General features: G+C 44.0%; 1 protein-coding gene across 1 annotated transcript in view; it reads right to left on the bottom strand.

Annotated features, from left to right (window-relative positions):
- Positions 1 to 12,279, bottom strand: part of LOC144142776 (multidrug resistance-associated protein 1-like) — a 55,881-nt gene that overhangs the window by 14,003 nt on the left and 29,599 nt on the right. The window contains exons 12-16 of the mRNA XM_077674493.1: positions 10,518 to 10,734; positions 8,517 to 8,661; positions 7,719 to 7,884; positions 3,881 to 4,080; positions 1,107 to 1,233 (exon numbers count right to left, since the gene is read on the bottom strand). Coding sequence (XP_077530619.1) covers positions 1,107 to 1,233; positions 3,881 to 4,080; positions 7,719 to 7,884; positions 8,517 to 8,661; positions 10,518 to 10,734 — 855 coding nt within the window. The remainder of the gene's footprint in view (positions 1 to 1,106; positions 1,234 to 3,880; positions 4,081 to 7,718; positions 7,885 to 8,516; positions 8,662 to 10,517; positions 10,735 to 12,279) is intronic.

Raw genomic sequence — 12,279 nt, 5'->3', positions numbered from 1 at the left:
CTGCTGCAGAGAAAAGGAAATAAGGATGAAAAAATAACAAAAAAGAGAACACTGTAAAATATGCATTCTATTAGCGTGCGTACATATACATTTTAACGCATAATGAAATGGCCTATTTGTAAATCAGCTAGTTTATGCAAAATTCGCAAACTACAGCAATTTTTTTCAAAAGAAAATAATTGTCCACAACCTAAAATGCAGTCTTTGGGCACAAAAAGAAAGCAATACATCTGTATGAGAAAATTCGCCGTCTAAAAACCATTTCTGGTCCAGGAGAAACCGGGACCACTACGAGTTTTCTTGTACTTGGAAGTTGCTGGCGAAATGGTGTAGCCTTGTTTACTGCCGTACGGCTGCATTTTAGGTGCATGCCAAACTTCTCCTTAGTAGCCTCAACGACCTAAAAAACTTTCTTGCAAATAGCTCGATCGTAATTTGTGAAGCTATCAAAGGTAATGTTCCAGGTTTTGGTCTGACCATGGGCACTTCCTAAGATGGCAGGCTACAAAAAGGCTTATAACTGAAAGTCGGCACGAATACAATGCGGTGGCTGCAAGTATTTGTTAAAAAAATGGTTGAAACTGACCGTCAAACAACCTGACGTGTTTTTAAAAGCTATTCTCAGACCGAAACCTGCGCTATCAATAGCGCCTTGCTAATGGCGAGAAGCACGGGAGAAAACACATGACACGATGTTTCCGTACATAACTCCTAAAGAACCGGACCATACGTCGACGGAGCCCTGGCAAGCGCATGTGAAGTGATATGCATGACATGCATTAGGGAAACAACCATCAAGTCTTTCGTTCGGTTGTTTGTCGCTCGTCTGTTATCGCACCGTGAACACCCTTTGTTGGTTTTACTGAGTGGTATCCGCTGTCGGATGGTAGCCTGGTGGTTCACGTCAGTATTCGTGCAACAGTGCTAACCTTTGCAACCTCCGTTTATTGTTTAGCACCCCAAAACATCTTATAAATCCGCCCGAGGGACAACAGCTCACAAAGGGTATTATTTAGCCACTATACAATTCATTTCAAAATGCCCATTGCTCAAAAAAGGCACCTGAGAAATCGAGTGCGTCAGGGAAAGGCACTACAAATACTCACCGTTAAGGAGTAGCCAACCGCCAGGCCAGCCATACCAGGCGATATAGTTCCCCTGCTCAGTACCACTAGGAGGGCGGATATAAACACAATGCAGTACCCGAGGAACTCCAGCCGAGTGGCAAGCCACCTGAAACGGAACGTGAGGAAGCATTGTGACGTACGTTGAACGCCGGCTTTTTTCTGAAACATGCTCAGAAAGACAGATACGTGTTTAACAGTCACGGATACAAAGATATTTATGTATTGTTTGATTTATTTATTTTACTTTGAGGGCATACTGCAATCTACAGGGGACGGACTTAATGGAAGAGCAAAAGTGAAGTCAAAAAGCACGCGACAAGTGTTCAACAATTGTACTCACAAAATGCATTAATGCCAATAGCAAAAGGGAAGTCAAAGCATGCGAGAAGTGTTCAACGATTGCACACACAAAGTACAATAATGTTTAAAACAAAAAAGTGGTACAGCAAGCGTAGTAAACGCAGCCGTAAACACAATCAGACTCGAAGGAAAGCAAAGACGAACGGTAAATGCACTTCATTCCCTGTAAAAGAACATATATCGACACAGAAATGAAGGATCGAAACAGGGGTAAAGCACACGAAAAAAGAAGCACGAAAACACAAGAAAAACCACACTGCTTACTACAATGTGTAAGACACGCACACAAAAAAACTACAAATTTGAATTTGACAATGCTTCCCGGAAAGGTTAAGGTTAGTAATGCAAGTTAATGAAGCAGGCAGGTGGCTGCACTCACGCCACGTTGTCGGCAAAAAAAAAGGGAGTAGGAGAAAGTGTTTTGGTGCGGGATCTGAACTCGGTGACGATGGTAAAGGCGTTCAGATATGAAACATGCGGGTCGAATCCAGCGTGATTTGAGTACATAGTCATTATGATACACTTTCTGAAATGGGCACAGACGGGACAGTTTTCCACGTGTAGCGAGATGTGTTAGGTGCACACTGGCTTTCATAGGAGTTACACATGCCGTACGATTATACTTAGACAATATAAATCTTAAGGAACGGTTTTGTGCAGCTTCAAGTTGGTTAGTTGGAGTCGTATAGTCCGTATCCCAAGTTGACCAAGCATACTCCGGTGTGGGGCGCACGTCAGTAACTGCTTTTTGAGAGAAGGTGCTAAGGAAAAATTTTGCTTTAAGTGTCCAAGCATGCGGTTAGCTTTAAATGCTAAAAAATCAACGCTTCGAGACCAGTACAGGTTGTTTTCATATGCACACCAAGGTATGTATGCTCGACTATGGACTCTAACGGGATACTGTTAAGAAAATAACCAGAAGAAGTTAATTTCAAGATACCCTCATAACTTTACATGTAGTTATGTTGAGCTCATTATGCCAAAGTTTGTAGGAAGTAGAAATAATATTAAGGTCAGATTGCAGGCAGTCAACGTCAGATGAGTCAGTAATTTTACGGTAAAGCACACAATCATGAGCAATGGGGCAAATAGAAAGGCAATATTACTAGGCAAGTCGTTGGTATATAACAGAAAAAGTAAGGGTCCTAGCATGGAGCCCTGAGGTACACCTCAGCGCACAGGTACCTCAGGGGAGTTAGTTTGAGTGGCAGACGCAAACTGCGTTTGGTTGGAAAGAAACACGTGTATCAATTGTGAGATGTCAGGATCAATTTTCAAGTTACGTGATGTCAGTAAGAGCAGTTTATGATTAACTTTATCGAACGCTTTGGGAAAATCTAAAAAACACAGTCAGTTACAAAAGAGGAGTCGAGAAATGCATGCAAGTCGTTGCTAAACGTAATAAGTTTAGATTCACAAAAGAAATGTTTTCGAAAACCATTGGGAATTATGAACAACTCATTAGACTCAACAAAGTTAACCAAATGAGTGAGTATAATGTGTTTCATAATTTTACAAGGCATGGATTCAATGAAAATGGGACGATATTTTGTTGGGTTATGCGCGTCCCCTGACTTGCAGATGGAACCACCCTGCCGGTATTCCATTCCCTGCACAAGTAGTATTCGTGGATAGAGTCGGTGTAAATGAAATACAATAAAATTGAACGGTACTCTTTGATAACGTGTACATGTTTGGAGTTTATGTCATTAAGACTACAGGAAGACGATCTTTTTAGTTTAGATATTATGGCTGAAATACCAGCAGGATCAAGTGTTAGTGGATCCATTGGGGAAAAAACCATCCTCTCGCGTATGGGGAGAATCACTGATGAATGGATCGTAAAAGGAATTTCCGAAAGTATCATTGTGATCAGAGGCACAAAAACGATGCACAATTGGTTCCCCTGACATGTCTACCAGACAAATGTAAGATCCTGATTCGGCTTCATACTGCTTCAAAAACGTTTAGGGTTTGTTTTCAATAAAGAGGGCAAGGGACAGTATGAAAAATTACTTTTAGGAGTTTTTGACACTTTAGTGTAGGACGATGCTGCTAGCTTATAGGCGGCCCACCACACCGGACTTCACGATTTTTAGCAACGTGGAAGAGCCTGGCTTTGTTATTGGATAGTAATCTTTTAGATTATCGCGTAAACCAGGGACCATTAGTGGTGTGGCATATATCGTTCAGGCCAATGTTTCCAGTGGTGGGGAGGGGAATATACGGCTATAAAGGTTATGTGGACACTATACGGTTCCTTTCTGGGTATGGTTTACATGTGTTCTTCAAGCGTTTTGTGCCATGGGTGGGGGGGGGGGGGGGGCTGAGTTTTTTCTTTTTAGAAATACTCATCACGCTCTGTTAAATGAGCCAGGACGACTGCAGCTCACCTGGTGGCGACAATGCTGGGGAAATAAGTACTGTGGTTGATATCGGTAAGCTGGTCCGACAGTGTCACGAAACGATTAGTAGCGCCGAACGCCCGGATTGAGCTCGTCCCCGTCAGAGTTTCCGAGAAGTGGACGTAAATAGGGGAGCGCGTAATGGACTCCAGCCGTCTCAGTTGTCTCGACGTGGAGATGTAGGCTTTCTGCAGTAAAAGTGTTTTTGTGACAATAAACACATTTTAGCACGGTGCAAAGGGAAACAAAATTGTTTGAAAATTATTTTCGTCATACGCTACGATGAATTGCACAAGTGTAGCTTGCTGGGCCTGTTGGTGCATTCTGCCGTCCATTCCCATTGCCCTGAGTGACAGAAAAGATCGCATTCCGAGAAGGCTAATTAGGTTGGGTAAAATAAATATTGCAGGTGCCTATTTGTGCCAAGAACTTTGCGCATACGCGGTGGTCGGTTTATCTTAGGATGTATATTTCTTCAAATATATGTTCAGTGGTTAGTTTAGCTAGTGGGTTGTCCTTTCTTTGAGTGTTCGTGTTTTTTCGCTGGCCTTTCCAAAACGTTAGGATTGATTCTCGGGTACAGTAAAGAATTTGTAACTGTGTACATACGAAATTAACCATAGTCGTAATATTAGTCAACCCACACTTTGTACACTAAATGGGTGACGGCCTTTTGCTCACACGAGCGACGATCTGAGCGAGCTGCAACTCCACTGAGGTTAAAAACAGTTATGGACGAGTAGAGTGTGGCCTGGAATGATGCGCCATATCCCTATCTATTCATGTTTCATGGTTTGCATATTCCGTCCTTTCCTATGAGATCAGTTCGTATTAATATTATTGAAACATAACTGCTTGCCAGCCCAGTTGGCATTTATTAATCTTCCAAATTGCACCCAAAAACGGGGACAAGACATGAAACACGGAGAGCAATTTTACCATCTGAAACTTTACTGGAAAAAGCAGATTTTTTATTCCTCACTGCGCTGCTCACTACAATGCAAGAAACAATTTCACGGCGTACACATCAAAACGCCTTCGCTCCCCGTAATTTCATGAGCATGAGGACGGAAATGATATCTCCTTAACTGAGGATGCTCAGGATGGGTGGCTTACACAATCTTCTCACACACCCTTGAGACTCCCCTTCATTGATTCACTGTCTTCATTGATAACACTGTAATTCTGGTCAAGCATCCCAATGAAACTTCAAGAGAGATTTTAGAGGCTTTCTGCACATATTGCAGCACAACGAAGATTGTGTAAACCACGCAGCCTTATCATTGTCAGTTAAGGAGATATCATTGACGCCCTCGTGCATATGAAATTACGGAGTAGGAACGCGCTTTGATGTGTGATACGTAGAGTTGTTTCTTGGCCTCTTGTGCGCAGTGCTGTGAGGGATAAAAAGTCCGTTTTCTCGAATAAAATTATACTTGGCGAAACTGCCTTTCCGTGTTTCCTTTCTTGTCCCAATTTGTGAGCGCATTTTGCAAGATGAATTAATATTACATCGTTCAGCAATCACCCTATGGTGCAAGCTTCCCGCTTTTGCCTAAAGAGTACCGAACCCAAATGTTTCTGCTACGATCCCTTATAATGCTTGCGGGAAGAAGGATGACAACGGACACGAAGTACTTTGGAAAAAAGGTCGTAAAGCGTGGTAGAAATATGCATGCTCTGCATTCACAGACTAGTTTACTGTCGGGTGAATCGTTTCAAATAAAACTGTTAGCATTACCTCCTAATGTTTTTAATATGCAAAACCCAAGAAGAATTCATACAAGCCCCGCATAAGTGGCCTACGGTAAACTGGGCAAAAATTTATGTCTCGTAGGGCAGGCATATTTATTCGCGTAGATGTTTGCTGACCTCTCACGACCAAGACTTTTGGTACAGCGCCTGTTTATTCACTAAAATGTAGGAAAATGTACAATTCAATGAGTTGTATTCGCAGCAATACAACAATACATAAAGCAGTTATAACTCACTCGGAAGAAGACGGATTAGTGATATGGTGAGCCTCATCGTTGCACTCTAGGCGCAGTAGTCCGTAAATTGTAGAGACACTATGGCCTCATAAAGCATGAAGCCTACTCTCCTAGCTGTTATTTATCACTGTGGGATCCAAACGCTTCAACAGCAAGAGCGTCTCTACGTTGGTAGAGTCCATTTACAAGTATTTGTAGCGTTGGTCACCCTGAATGATAATTATAGTTTCATCAGAGTGTGTTCTCTACTTATGTAGTTCCTTTCTGGAAATTGCACATGATGCCTCTCGTTGACTGTCTTTATGCCCAACAATTTTGAAATCCTCCATCCCTAATCGTCTAAGTCAAATACTTGGTGTTTTAGCTAAGAAGCTACCCCTCATTGTTTACGCAGGGCAGAGTCTATGGCTACACTAAAATGAAATCGGTATGCTTTACCTAATCCGTACAGGTCCATCCTTCGGGTTCTATGGGAACAGTCACACACCGCCCTTTGTGAAGGGAAGACTGAACAGCTATGTTTGGATTGAACTATAAGCGTTCGCAAAATTCGAAGCTAACGGAAACGCTTTTGAACACATCAGCTTATCTAATGTTAACCGTGCAAATAATGAATTTAGGTATTTTTAAGCCCCATTACAAATTCGCAGGTATATGACAGCCTTCCACGACCTATGACACTAGCCAATTGGCGGTTAGTAACAAAGAGAGGCCGTAACTAACACGTGGTGTCCATCCCGTGATACCCCGCAGCCGCACTTTGGCTTCTGCAAGGGCAGAAAGGTTTTTTTTTTTTAGGCTGTGTCAAGCGTTCCGTCCACAGACGGAACGGCAACTGTCACTAAAGTTACGTCCAGAGGAAACACAACTCGCGTTGAGAGCAGTCTTTCTTGATTTTTACCTAACCGGCCAAACCGCTACCGCTCACTGACTAGCCAGAATCACTGATAATTATTAATCATCATTAATAAGTACAGATGATACAGATCCGGGCGGATCTCAAAGCCGCCACCGGACGCCCGCTTCAGAATATTCCAGCGAGAGCAGTCGGTCTTGATTTTAACCTGACCGGCCAAACCTCTTCCACTCACTGACTAGCCAGAGTCACTGTTAATTATTAATCACTGGTAATAATTACAGGAGATCGGGCGTAACTGGCGATGGCTACGTCGGCCTTGACTCCAGTGAGCGGGAGTGGTTCGGCCCTTGAGTAAAAAACCAAGACCGACTGCTCTCATCGCGTGAATTGCAAAGCGGGCGTGAAGTATATCTATTACAAAACGCTAACCACGACAGAAAAAAAAAAGAAAAAAAGGGAGAATGTTTCAAGAATCGAACCAGGGACTACAGCGTCCGTAGACAGCGGCGGAACCGCTGCACCAAATCCCAGGACGAGAAACGGCGGCTAATCGGCTGGTTTTGATTTGGCGTTCAGTCTGGACGGAACTTTAGCAGTTTTTAGCGTTCCGTCTAGACGGAACGCTAGACACTTCCTTTTTTTAGCGAGAACCACAACAAAACATGGCACGTTCGCTGATGACAAATTTTTAATAAACATTGTGGCACAAATGTAGAATGCTGAAAGGGGAGTTTCAACGTGTGTTTACAAAGCCCACACTAATGGTTTTTGGTAATTGTTGACATTCGAATCGGCTGAGGAAACCAGAGTACAAGTACTTAGTTAATTCTGCCATTTTGTTGCTTCTTGGCAGGGATTCCAACGTGTAATTTGCGTTTATATTTCGGTGAGTTGGGGGTCCTTGCTGAGTTACGGCCCGCCATATGCCTAATTTAGGATGACCTCCGATTTAGAGGGCTAACATCGCAGTGATTACCTGAACAAAATAATAGATGCCGATGATGGGAGCGACTGCCACGAGGAAGATGGGAGTCTGCATAGCAATCAGCAAGATGGCTACCAGGGTCCGGAGGAGATGCACAATCAGCAAACGGCCGTTCAGCGGAAGCATCACGTCCGCAGCGTCGATGTCCTTCGAGAACCTTGAGTGACGAGGAAGGAGAGAATTAACAAGGCATTAACATGGTAACTCGGATTGTCTGTCCACTAACATGATTTAGACATTATAGCGAAGTTGCCGCGATTTGGGCTCACGTAAAAGTCCTAGGGTGGTCAAAATTAATCCGGAGCCCTCCACTGAGGCGAGGCCATAACTAAGTCGCACGCCTGGGTGAAGCTTGGGCGAGTCAAACACCCCACAAAAAATCAAGTGTGAAGTCGACGGAACAACAAGCGTTTTAGTCGACGTTTTGTTAACTCTTTCTTCAGCAAGAAAAAAACTCGTTATCTGTGACACAAAACTGGCTGGCAAATCTTTTACAGCATCGCTTCAACGCGGACATATGAATGAAAGAGGATCTTGTAAGCGCTAGAACTGGGCTTGACCGTGTTCTAGTAAAGTTGATTTTGTTGTTGACGGGGGTTATAGCAGGGAGTACTGTCAACACCAGCCCCAGCATTGTAACAGCGTGCTTGTAGTGCACCATGCAGTTTTCTACGACGTCATGAGGCGGCTTAGTGGAGGACACACTTTTCTCAATCTGTTTATGTGCCTCTGTACAACGTCGCTGGCGTGTAACGAATCAGAGCGCAATGCTCCAAACTATTGGCTTACCTGTTTATTATGCGCCCCATCGGTGTAGTGTCAAAGAAAGACATGGGGGCACGAAATACACGCTGGAGCATGCCCTGGTGCACCACCCTGGCACCCTCAAGCATGGCCAGCTGTAGACCAATGCACCCCATCAGCAGAAACACGACTGAAATAAAAAACAATGCCGCCTTTAACACTTCAGCAAATCCTTAACGACGACAGCCAGTTTTGTAGAGACTGGAACCATTTCACCTAGTCTGGAGCTGCGCCATTGGAACTACGCTACTGGAGAGGGGAAGACAGTGAGGCTGAAAGGCGCCGCAGCTGCGTCTTAAGCCAGTGACGTGGACTCCCCTGACCCTATAGACCATTTTATTAAATGCAGAGCATTTCAGTAATTCACGATGTCACCCGCGTTGACGTCCGTAGTCGTAGTCCACACCCCTCCCCCTACACTATATAAAAAGATACTATCCGGCACCTGGTTCCGATCCCTCGACCCTGCGGGCGGAACGCAATGTACATGGTGCTCTACCCATTGCGCCACAAAGCCGACACGGAATGGGAGGCTACGAAGGCGCCTTATATCCTTGACTCATTCAAACTACGTCAAGAAGCTGCTGATACAACGCATTCACTACCACCAACTCCCCAAACACAAACCGTTAACGCAACACACCCACCCCTATGCGACGCATTAACTCGAGTCCCCCTCGCGGGGAGATGGGTCCAATTTTGTTTGACTCGCTCTCCCCCTCCTTCAAATGAATTTCGAGTAACTTAAAATAGATTCAGATTGTTTCGGTACGACACGCGTTTTTTCGTGTGCAAAGCAACAAGTCCAGCGGTTATTTTCTTCGTCCTGGGAGCTTCCAATTATCAGTGGGCTGTGCTAGCAGACCTACAATTGGCGCAGTCGACAGGAAGATGTAATTGTGCATGCGCAACACAGCCCAGAACATGCTCTGATCTTATGAAAGATTAACAGATGAAAAGGTGTATAGATGCAGGACTATTCTTTTCACCTGTGACATGCGACTCGGGCAGTCGTGTTCAGTTTTGTGGAAGATTGGAACACAATTAATCAGAAATACCTTAGCTATGTACTCTGATCCGTATGAATGATTCCATCCATGAATGTTGTGATCAGGGCTTATAAGCAGCAGGGCAATGGATGATCAGGGCATATAAGCAGCTCCTTGCGCAAAGCAACGGGAGAGCATTTTGATTGAAAATGTACTGTATCTCGGGTGGAGGTTGGGTCGTTTTCATTCATTCACGCTGGTACCCAACAAATAGGCAAATCACGAGAAATAAGTGTTTGGAAGTTCAAATATGAAATATAGGAGCAGCAACCACCAAACGCTGTGATGTATGGCTACCGAAAATAAAAGCGTGCGTTTGTAGTTACGTCACTTAAAAACACCCTCCCCATATAAACCTGTTTGGAGGGGCGGGAAGTTAGGTGCAATCGCATCACCTGTTGCAAGCGACAACAGCCGCAAAACAAAGTGGAAATGTGAGAATAACGAGGGGTTTTTAAAACTGTAAAAATTCGAGTTCCTTTGTCTCAGTATTGATCGCGGAAGCGGCTAGAAGCCATGTGGTGTTGGTAGAGGGCGTTAGTTATCAATTTATTGTTTATTCTACTTGCTATATACATCTAAAAACTAATTATGTGTAGGGCACTAATTACTAGCGCCGCGAGTGACAGTTGAACCACTATGGTGTGGCGTAAGCTTGCAAAGATATATTTACTAAAGCAATTGCATAAATTCTTGACTTTATAGCGTAAGTGCTAAAACTATTTTATAGACACTTAAGAGAGATCTCAAATTTCGATCTTCACTAAAAGCTGCAATACCTAAAATTTCTTAGGTTTTACTCTAGGTTATGGTATTCAATATCGAACTGAAAAAAAATTCCTGGAAACAAATCAAGTTTGGGCTATGCTTTTTCTTTATTCGCGGGCGTCGTGCTACAGACATATCGACGGGTTTTTTCTGCAGAAATTGCACTTACTTTCGGCAACGCCGTAAATAGCGTATATAACCAGGCGGGAGTTCCTCTGGGCTGGGTCCGTGGCCAAAGACGGGTCGCGGGCGTCGTTGGTCCACAAGGCGACCCATATGCTCCCAAGAACTTGCAACACGTGTGAGATGACGAACGTTACAACAATGCCGAGCATGATCCAGAACCCCGTGGCTTTAGCGAAGTCCCAGTACACTCGCCACTTGACCTGCGATGAAGTAATGCAGTCTCATCCGCGTGCGGCCACAAATCGCTGGCCATTCTCATGAACAACTTGTAATCCCGTGTAACGAGTCAAACGCTTGGAAAATGAACTAGAAGTGTAGCCTGATTTCAATGGGGTGACGCATCCTTGGCGTCCTTAATGAACAGCACAACTTTTAATCCAGCATAACGAGACAGGCTTTTGGAAAATAAAGGGAATTAAGGGTAGCCTGACGTCAACGAGGGTGCATCTTTGGCATTCTTAAGGAACAGTACAACTTGTAATCCCGCAACGAGTCAGGCGTTGGAAAGTAAAAGAGAAGGGTAGCCTGACATCAATGGGGCAATGCAATCTTGGCGTTCTTAATGAACAGTACAACTTGTTATCCCGCATAACAAGTCAGGCGCTTGGAAAGTAAAGGGAAGGGTAGGCTGATGTTAATGGGTGGTGCATCCTTGGCATTCTTCAGGAACAGTACCACTTGTAATCCCACAACGAGTCAGGTGCTTGGAAAATAAAAGAGAAGGGTAGCCTGATCTGAATGGGGCAATGCATTCTTGGCGTTCCTAATGAACAGTACAACTTGTAATCCCGCATAACGGGTCAGCCACATGGAAAGTTAACTCAGATAGTTAACCACATGGAAAGTTAACTCAGAAGTTAACGCAGATAACTCACCATGAGGATGCAGACGCAAGACGCACTTGCTGGTTTTTGGTTCAAGGCGTTCCCAAGATTTGTTCAAGGTCTAGCAATCAATTGACATTTTTATATGCATTATACTACGGCTGTGCTTTCCCATTGTGTACAATTTTACGTCTATTCAGGCCATGTCGTAAGTTATTTCATTGACAGCGTGCAAGGGTGAAACACGTCGGTCGAAAGTACCAGCCTTTATTTTGCATTTTGTTTTTGTGCAGTCGTTTTCATGTGAATTTTTGCCTTCACGTATGTTCCAATGTTTTTGCTTAATGCACAAAATAGTGTTCCACAGGTGAATTGCAGTTTCTTGCTGACCATTGTTGAGGGGACAGACACCGGTAGTGCAGCCTTACCGAGGCTACGTAGATATTTGTGGCAGGTGGGCTATTCAGGGCAGTCGGAGCATACCGAGACGGTGTTGAATGGGAATAGTATATTCGTCAAAGTAAACAGGGCTGCTTACAGAGAAACAAAAATAGTAACTCTCAAATAGCTGAAAGTTTAGTTGCATAATTAGTCACTGTGACGTTTAGTTGAATAATTGGACCCACGGCTTTGAAATTTTTATTCTCAGTATCCTCTATTTTTTCTGGTTGCATATAGGTGGAAGGTAGGCTGTTCTGTTACAACTTTGTTTTGCAGAGAAACCTTCCGCTGTGGATCATTCGCTACGGTGTTGTGCTACGGAACTTAAGGACGTGGGTTCGATTACCGGCCATGGTGGCCGCTTTACTGATGGATGCGAAAAGCAAAAATGCCCGTGTGTACCAGATTTCGGCGCACGTAAATATCCCCCGGTGGTCAAAATTAATCCGGAGCCCTTCACTACGGCGCGCCTCATCGCGT

The sequence above is a fragment of the Haemaphysalis longicornis genome, unplaced genomic scaffold (assembly GCF_048455015.1).
Source record: "Haemaphysalis longicornis isolate Haplotype H1 unplaced genomic scaffold, Haemaphysalis longicornis Haplotype H1 scaffold_6, whole genome shotgun sequence".
Classification (NCBI taxonomy): Eukaryota; Metazoa; Arthropoda; class Arachnida; order Ixodida; family Ixodidae; genus Haemaphysalis; species Haemaphysalis longicornis.
Note: the sequence above shows the minus strand (reverse complement) of the source record. Positions and strands in the feature narration are given on the sequence as shown.